Source organism: Notothenia coriiceps, unplaced genomic scaffold (assembly GCF_000735185.1).
Source record: "Notothenia coriiceps isolate Sejong01 unplaced genomic scaffold, NC01 NC01_scaffold00031009, whole genome shotgun sequence".
Lineage (NCBI taxonomy): Eukaryota > Metazoa > Chordata > Actinopteri > Perciformes > Nototheniidae > Notothenia > Notothenia coriiceps.
Window position 1 is genome coordinate 31251 of NW_011363710.1, and position 20561 is coordinate 51811.

At 40.0% G+C, this 20561-nt stretch overlaps 1 protein-coding gene across 1 annotated transcript in view; it reads left to right on the plus strand.

Moving 5' to 3' along the window:
• Positions 1 to 410: 410 nt before the first annotated feature.
• tmtc2b (transmembrane O-mannosyltransferase targeting cadherins 2b) overlaps positions 411 to 20561 on the plus strand; it is a gene marked incomplete at its 5' end in the record, with an annotated part of 64903 nt that continues 44752 nt past the window's right edge. The window contains one exon of the mRNA XM_010787657.1: positions 411 to 987. Within this exon, the coding sequence (XP_010785959.1) occupies positions 411 to 987 (577 nt within the window). The remainder of the gene's footprint in view (positions 988 to 20561) is intronic.

A 20561-nucleotide genomic window follows, 5' to 3' on the forward strand; every position in this document is an offset into this window, starting at 1 on the left:
TAAACAAAAGTCTACTTAAGAAAACATAAGTGAAAAAAAAAAAACACTTGGTCATGTTTAGGCAAAAAATGTAAGTTTCTTTAAATATTTATTTATGAACATAATTTCAAATGAGCGAATGATGAGTTTTGGTTGTCACACAGAACATGAACACCAGTCTTCTTTGTATATAAGTGTGCTTGTGATATGTAATCTCAATGTATAGGATCCTCATTGTTAAGGAGACCAGGCTGGTTCAAACAGCACTTTCATTCATTAGGCGAGTGGTCAATCAGTGAAGCAGTTTGACATTAATTAAATTGACAAACCTTTCTGTGTACAGAATCAAATATTGATTTGATCTTTTCATCTACAATGTTTTTTTTTCCTACCCGTAAGTCCTTTACTCATGTTTGTTATTCTCTCTACAGCCGTGCAATCAAGACCAATCAGGACCTGCTACCAGAGACCCCCTGGACAAATATCTTCTACGATGACTTCTGGGGCACCTTACTCACCCACAGTGGCAGCCATAAGTCTTACCGGCCCCTCTGCACCCTCTCCTTCCGACTCAACCATGCGGTGGGTGGGCTGGAGCCCTGGGGCTACCACCTGGTGAACGTGGCCCTCCACGGGGCTGTGACGGGCCTGTTCACCTCCCTGGCTCGCCTGCTGCTCGGAGGCGGCCTTTGGAGCCTGCTTGCCGGCCTGCTCTTCGCCTCGCATCCCATCCACACCGAGGCGGTGGCGGGGGTCGTGGGCCGCGCGGATGAAGGGGCCACCCTCTTCTTCTTGCTGTCCCTGCTCTGCTACATGCGCCACTGCCAGCTGCGGGGCCACGCTGGGCCAGTGCGGCTCGTGGCGTGGTTCCTGGGCAGTCTGGTCTGCGCTGCGTGCAGCATGCTGTGGAAGGAGCTCGGAGTGACCGTCCTGGCCGTGTCGGCGCTTTACGACGTCTGCGTGTTCCACAAGCTCAAACTGCGACAGGTCGTCATGCTCCTGTACAAGGTAAACAGTTTGTTCTCAGTGCTTTTCACATGTATCTGATTTCCTGCACCTGTAAAGGTCTGGCCAACAGCATGGGAAAGTCAATTTATATATGTGTGTGTTGTGTGTGTGTGTGTGTGTGTGTGTGTGTGTGTGTGTGTGTGTGTGTGTGTGTGTGTGTGTGTGTGTGTGTGTGTGTGTGTGTGTGTGTGTGTGTGTGTGTGTGTGTGTGTGTGTGTGTTGTGTACTATGTGTGCATTTTGTTTGCTTTTCATAAACATCTCCAAGGTTGTGCACAGCTGGGTCCTTTCAGGTCACATTATTGTGTTTTCAATCAAATACAAGGAAACACAAAGAAAACATATTTATGTGGCTCTGGGCAAAAGCGATGCATACTACTGCTGTTTTATAGCAAAACCCAACATATCTTGTATAGATGAGTCATCTGAATGGAACGTAATGGATTATTATGGTTATGAAGAGTTTGTTGCTGATCTGTTGCAGATTGTAGGTCCTTTGTTTGTAATTTAAGTTTATGGCTGCACTTTTTTCTTATAGGAAACATACATTCTAGACACCTAAACAGAGATCAGTTTAATAAATGACAAATGAATAACACTAGACTCAATTTGAAAATGAGTAGCTAATTGCCCATAGAGTCATCAGTGTTAATCATTTTTTATGATTCATTTGATGTCTTCAAAACATAATGATGAAAAGTAAGCTGTTTGCCACATTAGCATTCAGTCAAATCAATTTGTGTCCCTAGGGTTTTTCTCCTGTTGCTTACGAGTGTTTTAGGTTGCTTTTATTCATTTTGCACACAGGGAAAGAAAGAGAAGAAAATAAAAGCATTTTTTAAAGTAATAGCTGAAATAACAAAGATTGATCGCCATTTCATATTTCCTTGTTGCTTTTGAAGCATTCGGCCTAGGTTGCCTTTTTCTCCAACAGCTCCTGTCAGAAGTATTTACTGTTTGCTGTCTTGTCAATATGACATCCACAGCTCTCTAGCCGTCATGATAAATTCAACAGGACACAATGTGACCAAAGAGTCCTAAACCAGCCAATGAGAGAGCTGGTATCTGGCACGCCCCCAAGCACAGAACAGCACTTAAGGATAGGTTGTGCGGCAAGGAGGCAGAGGGGTCAGCAAGAAAGGGGGCGGTAACTGATAGAGATAGAAACAAAAGAGAGAATATGGTTTATTGAGGAGCAATTCCATTTCATTGCTCAGCATAGTTTGGAAATGAGGAGTGCCGTCTTCTCCACCCTGTCCTCTCATGATTCAGGCTTTATCTGACTCTCTGTGCCCTCTGGAGTAAAGCCCATCCATTGCCACAGGCAGACAGGCCTTTTAATGGCTTGTCAGGCATGGCTAGAGCATAGAGGAAACAGGGCCAAAGGGGCCGAGGGAGATGATGCCTCATAGCTGACAGTTTTTCAACTTTTTGATTGAAAATCCACAAAGCCTGCTGATCCAATTGTCTTTGGGAGAAAATATACACTGGTAGATAGTTATACTACACTTCTGGCGTGGAGCAAGCCCTATGGATTTCTTTCATGGCTTGCCATTGTGGTTAACTAAGTTGGCAAGCGTCTCAGGAGGCAGATGTATCCTGGGTAGCTTCTGAAATCCAGTGCTGTATTTCTCATATCATATATCTTTTTTCAAAAAGTTACAAAACAAAAAATATATAAAAGGATATATACTTTTTAAATTTGAAAGAATTAACAGTGGCAAGTTGCTTGTCTAATGTGAACTGGCAGGTTTCTTCACAATTTTGGACAACATTAAGTAACGGCTTCCTCTGTATTTATTTTTCTTTACTGTTGGTAGGTTACATTAATGCTGTATTGTCAATGACAAAGTAGGAGCTTGGAGTATAAAGGGAGGGAAAACGCTGTCTGTATATACTAAAAAAAATCTGAGCTTTGTAAACTAGTTACAATTTTTTGAAAAATGACTCAGACTGAGTCTAATGCTGTTAATATTCCTTGTGTCAACCACCCAGTTTTTATATTGCTAACTTTAATGTCAAAGAAAAAAGTCTATATTATGTTCACCAAGTTCTACAGTGAATATGCCACAACGTCTGGAGTAATGACAATAACAAACTCACAGTGGAAGGAGTCTGAAAAGATAAATCACTTCTTTGCAGCAAAGAAAACTCACAGCGGGTTACTTTCCATTGAGGAGACAAATAAGAAACTGCGTGGGTTGTCAGGCGCTTTTAGAAAACAACAGACTATTTTTCATTATTTCGAGTGGAGACTGTTAAGCAGCATACTTTTCTGGAACTTTTTCTGCTGCCATGTACGTCTCCATATTGCTAACGAGCAACTTTTAGCAGACAATTGTCATTATCCTTCAGTGTCATTAAGTCGCACCACAGACAACATAAAAGGAAGCACTGTCAGAGAGCTGTCATCATCACGTCAGTCATGTTAACTTGGGCGGTTTGTTGCCTGCTTGTAATGTAGTGTACTTCTGTATGGATTTATGAGTATCGTGACTATATCCTTATGGCAAACAGTCCACTACAGCTGCATGGACAAGTTGTGAACAGAGCGGAAAACTATTGAAGTGAAATAAATGCAGTTCCCTCCCTCATGTTAGGGCTTGAAATGTGTCGGGTTGCTGAAAACTTGGTCACACAAGCCGAAGTGGAAGAATAGGAAAGCAGCATTGTAACATTAAAGGGGCCATATTATGCTTTTTGGGGTTATCCCTTTCCTGTAGTGTGTTAAATAGTTTTTTTTGCATGTAAATGGTCTGCAAACGCAAATATTCTTCCAGAGAGTTTTTCTCACACACACTCCCCCCCCCCCTCCCCCTCCCCCTGCCTGCAACTCCTCAATTGTACTCCCCTGCTTTCTTCTGTAACATAGTGACATTGCTACGTAACACCTGCGCTACTATTGGCTAACGCTTAAACACATTATACGTGCTAGGGTAGGGGGCGGGACATCTCTAAGCCAGCGGTTTTCAAAGTGTGAGGTGCGCCTTCCCGGGGAGAGCTTCAGGGGAGGCGCAGCGTGAGAAGAAAATAACGAGAAACAGTGAAATCTAGCTAGTTAACTTCAGCTAACTTTATGCGAGCTGCAACATGGATCGATTTTTAGTGAAGTTACCTAAAGTGAGAGAGGAGACAGCGTCTGGCAGAAAACGTCACTTGCACACTTTTGGCTGTCTGTGGAGACCGAGTTCCCCCACCTCGCCAAAAAGGCTGTAAAAGGGCTCATTCCCTTCACCTCCACCTACCTGTGTGAGTGCGGGTTTTACGCATTGACTTTGATCAAAAGCAAGTACCGGTCAAGGCTGCAGCCAGAGGATGATCTGCGTTTATTCCTGTCTACATTGCATCCCCGCATCATGTGCGCATCAAAGACGCAGACTCATTGTTCCCACTAAAGTAGGGGTGAGTGTAATACGGAGGAAAAGTTGACGTTCAGTGTGTTGCCGGGAGCATATAGCATCTTCATTGAGAGCCTTATTTGTTTTACTTTTATCTGCTGGTTCCATAGCCTTACACTGAAAGATAGGAATAGCCTGAACAGCATTGCTAAAACCTGCTCTAAGGTCATCGGAGTGAAACAGAGAGACTTAAACTCCTTCTGTAAGCAACCGATTCTGCTGAAAGCAGAGAGCATTCCAGCCTCCAGGTCATGTTCTCTTGCACATGCATTTTGTCTGTAGCCATCAGGGCGTAGATATGCTCTACCTACTCTAAAGACTAATCGCTTTGCGAAATCATTCATCCCTTCTGCACTCAAACTTTTAAATTCTTGAAAGGCTTTTAACTTGATTATTTATTTATTTATTATTGTGATGCTATGAACTATTTATCGTGTAAATTGGAATGATCCACATCTGTGCTCCCGGGTGTATCTGTGTGTTTTCTTCCTGTATGTTCCTGCCTGTGTACATGACATAAACTGCTGCTCATAACCAATTGCCCCTTGCGGGATTAATAAAGTTGTTGATTGATTGATTAATAAGGATTTATCCGCAAAGTTGAAAATGTTAAAAATGTTAAAAAAAATGTTTAAAACATGAAGATAAAAAGGTTTTAAAAAGTTATTGTTCCATATTTTAATGAGGTAACGCTACTCAGCCAATCAAATCGGTGGAGTCAGTGAGTCAGCACGATAGATTAAAAAATATTTTAAAGAAGAGAGAAACAGTCGTAGTAATTTCAAATGGCGTGCTCAAAAAAGAGGAAGGTAGACAGCGAAAACATTTTCTCTCACCGGACCTCTTTGAAAAACAATTTAATACCCCTGCATTATAGCAACAACCAAAATAATAATAATAATAATAATATAATTTCAATAATAATTTTTTGAACATTAAAGCATGGAAGCATGTTTCAGTTGAAGCACAAAATACAAATATGAAACCAGAAAATGAGTATGACAGTAACTATCTTTGATGAGACCTAAGTGAATAAAAGAATGGAAAAGTAGCTGTCAACATGTCCCGGATTTATTTTTTGGAGAACATTATACCCATTCTTCAGTCAGACTAAAGAGACCGGATTGTTGCATGAATGACGAGCCACAGTGGGCCGATGCTGCTTTTTATCACCAAACTCTCCACTGGGCTACAGTCGTTTGACATTTACCGTTGGAAATGTTGAAATGGGCCTGCTTATCTGATCGTGGCGCACAGTCAATTACATTAGAGTTTTATATCTGCTGCAAATCTCCCATTGGGTCATTACGGCTCCTGTGTGCGGTTTGAAGGTTGTGGGCAGTGGAGACTGAAAGCGTCACTGTAATTCCATGTAGGTTTATAACTCATTCCGTAAAGACTTTAACTGTAGACTCTCTGCATACAAATCAGAGGGAGGAGGTAATGCATGGATGTTATCTTGATTTATTGGGTTGCATAACAGATCTTAGAACATCAGAAGCATACACTACAATTTACCATATGTAAAAATAAACCTAGGAAATAATGGCTTTTCTTTAAAGAACTGCAGCTAAATCAAAGGATTATTCGAATAAAAAGAGACATTTAATATAAAGCAAGCTGTATTTAAATCAGGTCAGAGTATAATGTCAGATTGAATAGACTATAATTTGTTTGTGTACTGTGAATGTGTTTCTTCTTGCAGGCTTTTGTCTGTGCGATGTCAGCCTTAGAGCTTACATGGATCCAATTCTCTCATATCATTGTCCCCAGGAAATACAAAATCCTAAAGCGGATTAGAATACCACATGCCACCTTTTATATAGTCCTCAATAGATGTTGTGAATATTAAACATTATTCAGCTGATTTAGTGTAAAAAAAAAGTTTAGAATTACTTCTGTTCGTGTTCATGTTAGCGCTATAGACACTTCCCTGGAAAAAGGATTAAAGAAAAAAGAGAAAGTGCAAGAAACAATAGTGCCTAGAAAGTATTTGAATATGCACATGTTTGGTTAATGATGATGCTGGAGGCAAAGCTCTAGGCATCCTTTGGTATCTGAACTCTGCGGGAAGCTTATTCTAAGAGATCCGGTGCAACCAATGCATCCTCAGATAACCTTTCTTAGAGAAACATTGTGCTCTTTAGATAAATCATAATCACGCATCTTTACTTTTAGACAATGCAAATGCAAATATACATAAAGAACACCTCTTTCTTACATAATCTGCCTGCATTAGTTTGAATTTATGTTTTTATGGCCCACAAAGTCCTATACACTTTTCAACAAGCAATTACACCCCTTTCCTTTCCCCCCCTGCAGTCATTAGTCCGTATGTTTAGTGTTAAACCTACTGGCATTTACAGTGTTGATATCCAATGCCAACTAAGCCTACAGCTCACAGTGCTTTAATTACTTTCCAGGACGTGGTGTCTTCAAAAGTGGAAAAATCTGTATCATTAAATTGTTTACTCAAGCTGACCTTTACAGAGCTGATATTCTCCAGTTGCCTCTGTGGCTGATTAAAGTATTTATGGTCATGTGTATGGATTTACTTTAAGGCATTGCGTTAACTACATTTATATGTTACACTGTTTTGCTTACTAAGTCAGGTTTAGCCACAATTTATGTGGAAAAATTAGCTTTTTACGAGTCTGTTTCCTGCACGGCATTAGTTAATAGGCTCATTTTCAATAAGAGACTCATTTAGTTTGGGAAGAAATGTGAGATCTCACGGTGTTTATCCCAAAGCATAGTGCAGTGAATTGTCTGTCTTATGGACTGTTTTTTTTCGGTGTTCTTTAATTGTTAGTTAAGCAATACAATTAATGTCGAGAACAACTGAAATTAGCCAAGACTCAGGCTCTAGCATTGTGAAAAATCTGTTTGGACCTGTGATTTAAAATAAACATCTTCACTATAATTGTACTCCATATTTAGATGTGTGCCTTGTTTAGCCAAACTATCCATACTTCATGTGTTTGACAGACCTACCCACATAATGCTCTGTGTCCATTTATTTTCCAGAGAAAGGGTTATTGAGTTCATTTTTACACACTGGAGATACTTCTGCTAACATACGGGTACAGTATGAGTCACAGTCCCTCAGGGGTTGACACTCGTTACATGACAAGAACAATACAGACATCTGATGCTTTGAAAGTGTAAACTGGATTAAGGGGAGTCATCTCGGTGATGTCATGTCAATGCTGTACATCCATCTGTACACAAGGGCTCAGATATGTCTTCTTAGAAACCTGAAACGCTCTTTTGCGATTGCTTTTGTTCAACCAACAACAAAGACACTAGAATATGATTTCAAAATCTGGGACACGACCCAGCTGGCCCTCACTGAATGTCAAGCTTATCTTTTCACACCTCAGATTTTCTGTTCACACTTCGGCTATTAGCGCAAGGTCACTGCTAACGTCGTGTGTGTGTGTGTGTGTGTGTGTGTGTGTGTGTGTGTGTGTGTGTGTGTGTGTGTGTGTGTGTGTGTGTGTGTGTGTGTGTGTGTGTGTGTGTGTGTGTGTGTGTGTGTGTGTGTGTGTGTGTGTGTGTGTGTGTGTGTGTGTGTGTGTGTGTGTGTGTGTGTGTGTGTGTGTCTGGAGGGCCACAGAGATGACCCCGGGCCAAGAGCTTAGGTGTTGTGGAAATGGCGAGTCAGGCGAGGGAAGCTGTGACCTGGAGGTCCCTCCAAACACAGATTTGTGTGCACTGCATGTATGCAGGGTGAGCTATAGGCCCTGCATACGAATCATGACATCCATACATACCCTTGCTGTGTATTTGATGAGGTAACACCTAATACGTTCTTACCTGGGGCTCCACAGATGCTCCTCCATGCTCTAATGGCTCCTGTCACTGTGTGATGGATTGGGCCTGTGGGGCTCTGCTAGTGCCCCCTGCCCTCACCCACCTGCCTCTCACATGGGGATACACACCAGCGCCTCTGGTCTGGACATGGTGATGGGCGGTGGGAGACATGCATAATGGGAACCGATGTATAGAAAAAACAGAAGGTTATACAGGTAGATGTTTAGGTTTTCTAACTTTAGTTTGACATTTTAGGAAGTAAGCTTAATTGCTTTCTTGCTAAGAGTTACATGAAAAGATTGACCCATCTATTGTTAAAGTGACAGTTAATTCCAAAATAGTATATGACAATCCAAACAACAATCTCTCTATCCAGAAATAAGGACACAGTTGCTCAAGGTAATCCACAGAACTATGTCGTCAATGTTTTGCTTTTTAGTGTTAAAAAATGTAAATAATTAGGAATAACTCTGTATTTTGAGCTTCATAGTTATTAGCAGAAAATGGTGGGACCTTGGACAGAGTAATGCTAGGTGTTCCCACAGTCTCTCTGCTAAGCTAACAATGATCTGCTCTAGCTTCACAATTATCATACAGACGTAAGAGTGGTATTATCTTTTCATCTCAATCCCAGCAAGAAATAACTATTGGTGATTCCCAAAAGTGTCTAACTAGTTCTCTTTACAGTATATGATCAGGAATCTCATAACAAAGAATAACATGTAGGAGCAGGGTTATAATGAAGACATTTCAAACACAGATGATTGGACAGTTCTTCCGACCCCTGCATTTCTTCGCTGTGAGGTAAATTGAGTGCAAACCACAGTGATAGACAGTGACTTGAGCTGGGTTTGCTTCAGCCCATACCCTTCATCAGGCATAAGTGAAACTGACAGGCAGGGTGCTAGCGACAGCCAGCACAATGACCCTGACTTTGCCTGCTGTGAGGTGAAGAAGATGGAGGCGTAGAGAGAGAATAAAAAATCCTTGAAACAAAGCCCCGTGTCAAAACGATCGTGAAATACAGCATGAGGCTTGAAATATTTCACATTGTCCCTTTCCCTGCTTTCCACTGAAAAAGAATGCATACCCCGTTCTTTATATAGCCAGCATGTCTGTGAATCGATAGTGGCATGTTATGTAAGATCTCAGACAGGGAAAGGAATGTCCCTCAGCAACAGTGTCCTGCTTGTCTTAATGGAAACATATATAGATTTGCTGGTTTGTCTGTTTTCCCTAAATCATTAAGCTTTTAAAAGGGATAATTGATTCACCCAGAAGTATTACAGTAAATGTCAAACATACAGAAGGGAAATCTCCAAATTAAAATTCCTGAGCCACATTGGACTTACCCTTCAAGCACATTCTAAACTCAATTGACATTCATCAAGAGTTTAGAACTTCGACAAAAGTAAGATATAGCTTGGGCATTTGTTTTAGTTGCTGACCGTAGTTCACATTTATAGCTCATTGTGAATGGTCTTGGCAAATAAACTGCCATGTTAAAATCATTCAGCCAGAACTGCATTACTTGAGACTTCAAGCTACAGTGCTGTATCAGTCAAAACTAAAAGACCAATAAATGCTTTGAGGTCTCATGAGGACATATTGGGTTTTTTAAGAAAGAAAAAAAAAGTTTTTGTGGTACTCTAATTAAACTTAAGAGTATTTAATGTGAAACAATACTGCTTGATTATTTACATAATCTTAAGAATGTTTTATAAGTTATTGTTGTGTAAAGCTAAAGAAAATATGTATATGAGTACTGGAACCGCTCAACGCGTCATGACAGATGTACAGCACTCCAGGGAATTCTAATGTTAGTTGTTTGTATATATAGTACAATAAATGTGACTTTTAGGAATTCTAATCAAAATAAGCCTGACCAATTATCCAATAAACCATTAACCGCTGCCAAATTATTTCCGATGGATGAGAGAAATGAAATCATTCAGATGTGGAATGGGCAAATGGCCAGTTTCAACAAACAAAGGAAACACATGTAGGGCTATCTGCAAATGATCTGCTGCAACATCTCACCGCGTTCTGTAATATTCACAAATGCTCTGGAGGCATGGTCAGGCATTACCTGAATACATTAAATCCTAGCTGCAAATTCCCTTGTGCATGCTGCGACAAAGGACCACTGCATTTCCCAGCCATGGTCCTATCATCACCGTAGGCGCTCCCTGCATGGGACGAGGAACTGAGGAGAGACGGGGCATGTGCGAAAGAGACGCAGAAAAATGTGTTGAAAGGGAGGGGTGAGACAATAATGGATGTGGCGGCCAAGGGACGGATCGAGGGAGGGGAAGAGAGTATGTTGTAGAATTGTTATGTGTTCTTCTCCTCTATCAGACAGCCTGTCGCTTCCTGTGAACCATCAGCTACGGGATGCCTTATTTTTGGATACACAGACTGCAGATGGTCGTTATATACCAAGCCAGTGCTACTGTATAACCATTCATTAAATATGGGATATCAACTAGTTATAGACGTTCGCTCCCTGAGCGTTTGAACTCTGCTATGGCACTCATCACCCAAGTTTCCTTGGTCTGGTAAACTCTGAAGAAGTATCTGTTGCTGCTTTGTGACATATATGATTATGTGTGCATGTATGTGTGGACTTATATACCTGGCTGACCACTCTAAGAATGTGTTTTAAGTTTGAAATGTACTCTATTCTGAAAAGTAAGAATGGTCCATATTGCGTAAATGATGGCCACCATTATGTCTCAAGAAGGACGTTGAGTCATTGTGACTACATTTATCACATGGAGATTGGATCTTGCAGACACTGTTGCATATCAGTTCAAAATGAGATACATATGGATATGACTAGATAAAGACTGTTGTAGGGAGGGACATCCACTTTATCAGGGCATCGTTTTATGAGCAAAAAGGTTGTCTTCTGTGATGGGAAGAAAAGGCAAGACATTGTGAATTTGAATAATACCTCTGTGAATAGATTGGTCTGGATTTGTTCCCATCTTGGTCCAAACCCTATGGGCATGCTAATGCAGACATAAAACACTATGTGCTGATTTTCTGTTATTTTCCCCTAATTTCTACTCCTATGGTATTTTCCAATTGTTTTCAAATTATTTCTTGTTTAGTTGCAGTTTTTGTCCTCTAACATTGAGTCAACCGTGTGGGATAAATTGACTTTTGGCCACAACCAATCTAGTTTCTCCTCTGTGACACATTGGAATGATTAGTGGGAAAGCAAAGCCACACGGGGCAATCTACCGGTTATAAACAGGGATGCAAATTGTGTAAAGCAAATTCCTTATTCCTTAAAGACATCCAGAGTCACATACAGACTCTCAGTGAGTACCCTGTCATTATTTTTGATCAAGCCTTGTTTTTTTTGGTCCCACATTTTCACCCTAAAAAAAAAGTATTTTCACCTCAAATAGTATAACTAGTAGGGCTGCTCAATTAATCGTATTTTAATCGTATTTTAATCGCGATTACGATTATGGCTTGCAAGGATTACGAAAACAACGTAATCGAAATAAAACGATTATTTTTGTATTATTACCTTTTTTTTTTTTTTTTTAATAATAATTTTTGTTTTGTTGGTTTTTCAGTTGAATTATACTTAAAGTTCAGGGTAATCAACTGTTAAAAACATACTGTTCAAATTATTTATTCTCCAATAAATGGATGTTTTCAAAGTCAATGAATAATCGCATTTAATAATCGCTATTACAATTATTGAACCAAATAATCGAGATTATGATTTTTGCCATAATCGAGCAGCCCTAATAACTAGGATCGTTTTATATAATTCCTACAAATTTACATAGCAGTTTAGTTTACCTCAGGTGTGATATTCTCCCCAGGATTAATAATTAACTAATATACCGACTGTGAAAACCCTTCAACAGCCTGTCACAGAAGGATTAAGTGTTACACCAAGAGGAGAAATACTGATGCTTCATTTCTGCACCAACACATCCGAGAAATGTTTCTTTCAATCCGCAGATTCATTGGTAATCTGGAGGCAAACCAGTATGGAAGTGAGATATCATGCCCTTGTAGGAGTTAAGCCTGCATGGAGACATGGAGAGGCTCAGAAACCTGCAGAAAGATTTCTGCCAGTATACTCCCACAAACATTAAAGGTTTCCCTGTTTTCTGTCGGCTTAGGCAACTTTTCGGTTTTGTCTATTATTTTTTACTTTAACTCTCTCTTGTACTGAATGTTGTTCCTGTGTCTGGACATTTTTGATTTATGGTCTCTGCTTAGAACTACAAATTAAAGTAATTTCACGGTCTTTAGGGACTTTTATGGCTCTAAGATGATTTTATGAGTTTGATCTATGGCTCGCTTCCTTCGCCAATAAAGCACTGTCCTTTTGGTACTTGGAGCTATTTCTTCCTAGTTGATATTCTGTAAAAGCTACATGTTTTTAATTTGTTTTTTGAAAGTTATTGGCACTTTCTGTATTTTTGTATATGTCCTTTTTAATTAATTATCAATAAAGTGCTCGGTCTGACCATAGTTTGTATTACATACTGTCAGTGGACAATGCTACCTAGAGACCTGGACCTAGAAATACAAAGCCTTAACTCTGGCCCTTTGGGTGTGGCCATCTTTGTTTTTGGACCTGGCAAAATAACAGAATTCTTTAAATGAATAGTTCTTGACCGGAAAAAACGAATGGTGACAAAAGACAAAAAACCCAAACTGGACAACACATGGAAGCGAATTGTCGCCAATGTTGCCACCGCAAGCATATCCCGCATTATCATCTATGTTTCTCTAAATAGAAGCATCATTTACAAAATGACATAACACATTTGGAGTTGTGTTTCTGGCAACCTCTCTAATGTAGGTCCAATATTCATTCTCATTTAGCTCAATTTGTGGTCACTGCCAACTCATAAACATTTGGCTCTTACCTCCTAAGTGCTCCATTCAGTGTACGGATATCCACTTACTCTGTCTGTGTGCTGTTTGGTGCTGAGCAGATAGTTTTCAGTCAGGCTTTAACTCTTTTCATTGTGTCTGTAGGCTTTTTCCTCACAGAGAGATTCACGTCATCCTCAGAATGCCTTTCATTTGTCTGTGGAAAAACAAGATGTTTGGTTGAACGTGGAACGTTACAACTCGACAATGAACCTTGGGTTCTTTATGGTTGATGTTGGCTTCTGCTGTTTGTCTTCCACCAACACCACAAGTTGTTATGTTTCCTGAACTCCCCTTACTTGTTACTAGCCAGTATAAAGTTTAACTGCAACAAATGGCATGCTGTCACTGAGTGGTGGTCATCTGTAACGTAACACCAGAGAGCTACTTGACATCCACATCTGACATTTCTCTGACAGTTTATCTGCTAAGCTTTGGACCCCAGCTCTGGCTTTGTGTGTCTCATTCATGCTATTCAGAATTGGCTTCCCGCTTCTCTAAACCCTGCAATACAATGGCTCTGATCTTCCAAAATGCTTAGTAATGACTGGGAATCCATGTATGGACAAGACTAATCAAGAATGGATACAACTCAGTAACAGTACATTTTTCCGGTACTTCCTTCTAACCCACATTTCATCCCCCTCTGTAGAGCTTGAATCAGCATCTTGTCACAGCTAATCTGCCGCGGTGGTCACACAGTTTAGTTGGCCCACGCAGTACAAATAAATACGGGAAACGTAAACTCGAAAATAAGGAAAAGTCCGTTTATTTTTCAAACCGTTACTGTGGTTTCACTCAATAAATATCTCATATGAAATGTTAAAGGTTTTAAGTCTACTTTGATTTTCCATTGTCATTATGTCCTTATTGTTTAGTCCTTTTGGTGCTTTTGCCTTTTCCGATTATGACTTCAGTTTGTTTTGAGTATTCATTTAGAGTTGTTGTATTGTCTGGGCTTTACTTCAAGAGAGAAAACTGGGACTTTTGGAAAATATAGTGAGACGTTTTGTTGTTTTTTCATACATTTTTATCAACTCAAGTTTCAGTAACCACTGAGAACTTGGCAACATTTGGGATTTTCCATTGATTAGCTGTTTATGTTCCTAACCTCGGCCCCCTTCATCCTCCTGCCTACCTATAACACAAATCTCTTTTTAAACTCAAATTTCATCCCCTCCAGAGACACCCTCTCGTTGACAGAATGAGATATGTTTTCCTATGCCGTTGTGGATCTATGGATGCCTGATTGCCACTGATGACAAAATAAATGTACTCTGATTGTGGCACAGGGATCGGGAGACCCTTCTTGACCCATAAAGAAGGATCATCTGGCTTCAGCATGAAAAGAAGACATTTTGTGTTTTGAGTGATTAAGACATCTCAAATAAGCTTGTTTAAAGTGAGATGGAGTGAGCATGCTGGAATGTTGAGTGAAGGTCTCACAAGAAATGGATCCTGTGTTGGTTCAATGATTATGGTTAATAAAAACTGACCAAGAGAGACATCATGAGCTGGCGTGTGATTATGGTCGGAAAGGTTCTTACTTAGATTTATTTGCTTTCGTCTTTTGTTGAAATTCAAACTCTAACACAGTGGGACTTTGGAGATGGGCAGTAATACATTACAAAAATAACTTGTTGCACAATCAACACGGAAACCATAACCTGTGGTTTTCCATCCAGCACCACATAATGTTGTGCGGTGCCTTTAATGGTGTCTTTCCAACTTTGTTTTACATCCTGTGAGGTCTCACTTTTATCTCCCTCACCAAGTTTTTAAAGGATCTAACTTTAGTGTCTCATGGGCAATAAAGATCTTTTTTTGGTTAAATCTCCAATGGATTTCACTGACCTTTTTCTAGGGCTTTGCTGTTTCTCCCTCTCCTATCTCTGTGCTCTGTCCGTCGGCCAGCGGGACCAGCTGACTCTGTTGGTTTTCTAATGGGTTCACACGGGTTCACACGGGTTAAACACTTTGATCATGAGCAGTGCAAAGCAGGTCCGCCGCGGGGTTTGACTCCATGAGCTTTCGCACCATGCGGCCCACAATCAAGCAGTTGTCCTCTTGCCTTTAAGTAAACTATACACCGCACCTCACACAGTCATTTATTGAGGGTTATCCATCTTAAAGCCATGCCAGCACTGATGTAGCTTATCTGAGCTGTATGACAAATTGAGGAATGTGAACTTTATTGCATGTGCCTCGAGATGAGTCAAGGTATGATGTGTTCGCACTGCTGGTTACACAGCAGATTGTGGAAAATAAAGATAAAGACATATATATTTCTGGGTGTTAGCAGAGGCAAATTATCTCACCTTTCAACTTTAAATGTATCGAAACTCATTGCTACTCACACATGTTATGCAATTGTTTCCATTTCTATCTGTATGGTAAAATTAAAGGTAGCTTTTATAGACTAACAAACACATTTTTCAGTTTCTAAATTGAGCCAAATTTGTAAAATATTTTCAAATTCATTTCTGTTATTCTACTGTAGCATAAACAGCTGTGAAATTGTTCCAAGCTAAATGCAGCCGCTAACACTGCGTGTGAGAGCAAATTGTCAGGCATCAGCTTAATCACATTTTGAAAACATGAGCCAGCTGTTGGTAATCCATAACACGTTGTTAGGAAGTGCAATAGTCGGGCTCTTATCTTGTCTTGGCTGCTAACAATCAGGTTTTTACAACCAAAGGTTCTTTTCTGTCTCAGAGGAGGGGATCACAACAGCTGCAGCTGATAAGAAGAAGAACAGATAGATGGGGGAATTGTGGTTCATCAACTGAAAGCTCGATTAGTCAGTCCAGCGGTCAAGGAACAAGGACACAGTGTAAAATCCATCCATCAAACCTGAAGAATGATTTATGCAGACTTTTTAGGGGATTTGGTGTTCAGACCAAAATTGAGCTTTCCGTAGATGTGTATGTGTCTGAAGACTTTAAAGGTTGTTAGACTCTCTAATTGGTAACCTGAGCTCATTTTCACTTCCATTACAAGTCTATCAATGTGAAGCAGGATCTTGATGAAAGGCCCTGTGCAGACAATTGATCTCAGTAATGGTGAAGAGGGGGGCTAGTTCAGACATGCCACTTCTTCTTTCACAGGATTTTCTCAGAGTTGTTCGTTGGAGTGTGAGCCAATCACGTCGTTGTAGTTTGATGGGCTAGTTAAATGTGTCCTGTCTGTGATGGATTGTTCTTGAAAAATTGTCTGGTGTGCATCAGCCAATTATGCAAAAAAGCCTATGTGTACCAGCAATTCATTACATTTCTCCCTGAACTCTTTCTACTTTCTTTTGCCACAAACCTTCTTTCACGACACCAAAGCGATGTTAAAAAAAAACGTTTTAGATCAAGTTTTTTCTTCTCAGTCAATTCATCCTAATCAAAGTGTAGAAGAAAAAAGGGCAGACACAGGCCCCGATAGGGATTCCGTAATTGGCCTGTTTTGCATTTCATCTCCAAGGATATTTTATTCACATGCATAGCTTATAAAAGCTAAATTGTTTCAATTCTGAACTGATTGTGCCTCCAACACAAAAGGGAAGAAAACCACTGAACCACCTATTTCAGACTAAACTGGATTGTAGACAAAAGACACAACGCTGGAATGCCTTGGTTTTCCTGCATAATGGAGCTATAACACCCGGGGAGCTGTTCACTGGCTGGTAAATGAACCTATGCTTTTGAATGGTGGACATTTTAACCGGAGGCATATTAAGAAGGCTGCACATGTTTGTTTATGCAAGAGATAATAGACTCAGGGTTCATGTTGTCCCTGCAGTAACGTGTCCTCCAGATCATCTCTCGAGTACTTCCTGTTTGCTCGCTGCCTGTATACTTCTTTGCTTTCACATTTATTTTCCTTAGAAAGCAAGAGCAGTTGAAGAAAATAGGCCAAGATGGTTTCAAATGTGTGCTGAGGTGCAATGAAAGGATTGTTTTGTGTTCTCAAAACTGCCCAAAGATTTAATTCTGCAAAGAAAAGTGAAATCTCAGTGTGGAAGTGCAGCACAAGAATTAAAATAAAATACCGCCTCAGCCTTCGGCCTAGACATATGGATGTGGTTTGGGTGGTGGTGTCTGAGGGTGAGTCAGGAAGACATATCTGTTTGTCATCGCGCCAGGTTTGAGAATGTTTGGGAGCGATGCCAGGTTGTCGTCAGCACTTTCAAAGGTGTATGCAGAAAAACATGAAGCATTACTCGTTGCCCTACGGACGCTGGACGCAAAACAGCAGGAACAAAGCTGCTTAGCAAAATCAAAGGTACTTCACAAATCAGCCCTAAGCAGCAAAGAAATTAACTCGGTGGAGGTCAGTGTGTTGGCGCTGTGCCCCCTGCATTTCTCATCCAATTTTGGATAACCTGTTAGCTCTAAAAATAGAGGAAGCTTTTCTTCCAGTTCACTTTGAGGTGGTGTTTTGTAAGCCCTCGCGTTAGCCAGAGAGGAGACTTGAGCGCTTGAAAAAGAGCCTCTTGAATCCAAGATGGATCTCCCTGAAGCAATGATTGAGATGTTTTTACCCTGCTCAGCAAGCCTCTCTGCCAAAGTCTGCACAAAGAACAGCCTCACAGAACACTTCAGTCCACTTCACCCCTTTAAAGAGTTTCTGATCACCTTGCTTGTATAAAAACGATCCCACAGGACCTCCGTTTCTCCACTCCAGTGATTTTAGGGATTGGCTTTAAATTCTCATTGAAATTTAGTGTGGGAGATTTGAAGAGGATACTCTGCTTCCATCCATCCATACCTCTATCCGGAGAGTTCATATGAAGTTCAGATGACAGATTTTTAGAATTTGTTAGACCATGGCAATGATATTCTTGGAGAGTCACTTCAGTTTAACTACTGTTTCTGTGTATTAGATTATAGTAAAAAGTACACTCAATATGTTGTTTTACTCCTCACATGAATCTTGCAGGAAAAGCAGACAAATCAAGGTAAAAATATTTTGTATTGAAGGGATTTGGTATTTCAGGAAATGTCAAACCCCTTCAATACAAAATATTTGTATCTTTACATAACTTACTTTTAGGGTTACATGAGAAGATTGACTCCACTTACTGTATGTATCTGTTTGAAAAATATAAAGCTACAAGTAGGAGTGGGCTAGCTTAGTTTAGCACAAAGGCTGGAAACAACGGGAAACAGCTAGCATAGCATTTTCAAAATAAACACATTACATCTTGTTTACCACTTCATACAAAACCGTAAGTATAAAAATATTGTGGTCGTTTTACAGGTTTATAATACTTTATATACTTTATACTTTAATGCTAATATATTTGCTAAATAAGGCTAACCAGCTACTAGCTGCATTTTCATAGTTCTCATACAGACATAAGATAGGTTATCAATCATTTTCTCAACTCTCAGCAAGAATGGATACTGTGGAGTGTTGAACTATATTTTTGACTAGATGTATGACAAGATGTATGTCTTCCAGCCTGTATGGATATCCTTGTATTAGTTTAAAGCATGCCTCAGTGTTTGTCCCACAATCAGCAGGAATGTAGATGCAGCATTCTTGTGTCACTGATGGCTAGTTAAAATGATACATGGCAAGTATTATCTTTTTTTCGACAAATAGGGCCTATTTATTTTAATTCTTTGCAAGACCATTTTGACATCATGTTTTGCTTTATGTCCCATGTGCTTTTTGTTTTTAGTCTTGTTCTTGTTCGGGGAAGTTCCAGCATCCATATTGGATTTCACCAGGACAACATCCCCCTTTGGTTGTTCAGAACTTTCATTATATTATCAGTTGTATCTATTACCTACAGATGTTACAGTTTTTCTCGATTGCTAACACACTAAAATTATACATAAAGCACAATTATTTTAACCGACACTCAAAGAGCAAAACATCGGCTCAAATCTCCAAAACTCTAAACACGTTTTCAGCTTTTCACACAATTTGCAAATCAACATGGCACTTTTTTGCAAACCACTGCACACGTTTCTCCACGTAAGACACAGGAATCTGACATAAAGTCACGTGTTAGCTGGTTTAAAACACTGATATTCAAAAATACCTCACACAAAAATACCTCACACATGGATCAATGATCAAGAAACACGTTCCACCTGACCAAGTTTTGGAGATTTGAGCCGATATTTTGCTCTTTGAGTGTCAGTTAAAATAATAGTGCTTTACTGTATGTAGAATTTGAGTGTGTTAGCAATCGAGAAAAACTGTAAAAAGATCACAGGTGAGTACTTTCTTACAGCAACAATGGAAGCCAACATGGAAGCATGAGCAGAGGAAGAGGAAGAGCTGGGCTGAGAGTGAGAGGAGGACGAAGAGTACTCTCTAATGAAATGAAATGTTATCAACCATGGTTTGACGATGAGAGAGGCTGGACAGAGGGTTCAGCCTAATCTAAGCTGTTGCACAGTACTGTTGCCTCTGTAATCCGGACACTTAGACTTGATAACAGGTTAGTTACCAGTTTTAAACTCTGCATAATTCATGATATATTTAAGCAATAGCTCACGGCCTGAAGTGAGCTATTGCTTTTATAAAACGGTTACCAAGTGTGGCAATATGAAAGAAAAATACACACTCTAATTTAAATAGTTTTTATTAGTAAATAATGATGTTCAAAATAAAATAGTCCCTCCGTTGCCTTCTGCACAAAACATAGTGGTTGCTATGCAACAACACTAACAGCTAGCGAACATATTAGACAGAGAGCGTTGATCGATTATTTGGCTATTTATTTACATTAATGTGTATGTTGCTGTTTATTGTGCACCCACTGAAAAACTGTCCAGCATCAGTAGAATGGCTTACGTGGTGACTTGTATAGGTTGAGGTTGTTCTAGGCTGTTGCTTGGCGTGGCTAGAATATTGCTCCACTTTCTCCGGTCCCCGAGATTCGTTCCAGTAGCTCTGGAGAGGGAAAGGGGGGGTTTTCGCACCTGTGCATAACGGTCCATAATTTCTTCTGCTTTGTTTCAACGACTTGCATCAGAAAGCTTTTGAAAGGTGGTACTTTCCAGTTGGTCTACCTGCTCTTCACGTAGCTCTGCATGTCGTTGTTTGGGTGCTTTTTTTTCTGGAGATAGGCACTCCTCAAGTCCACTCTCCATAGTAAGACCCCCGGAGGTCGAAGTTAATCTTAAAAATGTTTCCATTTTATGCTTTGTAAAGTTTTGTTTCCGTAACAGGAAGAAATGTAAATATATTATTAAAACTGACAAGTCAAATGCAAGCAATCTGATTGGTCGATAGCTTTTTTGCGGAACATCTTTGATTACAGATGTGAAAACATCGTTTGGCTTGCTTTAAAAGTAGCGCAATTCATTATGTCCAACCCTTGGAAATTATCGTAGATATCCCGCCCCTATAAATGCCCAAAGGAAAGGAACTGCACACTGAATATGTTTTTGCCGTTTGGATGTCTATGTCTGGACTGGAACCGCTGCGTAAAAAG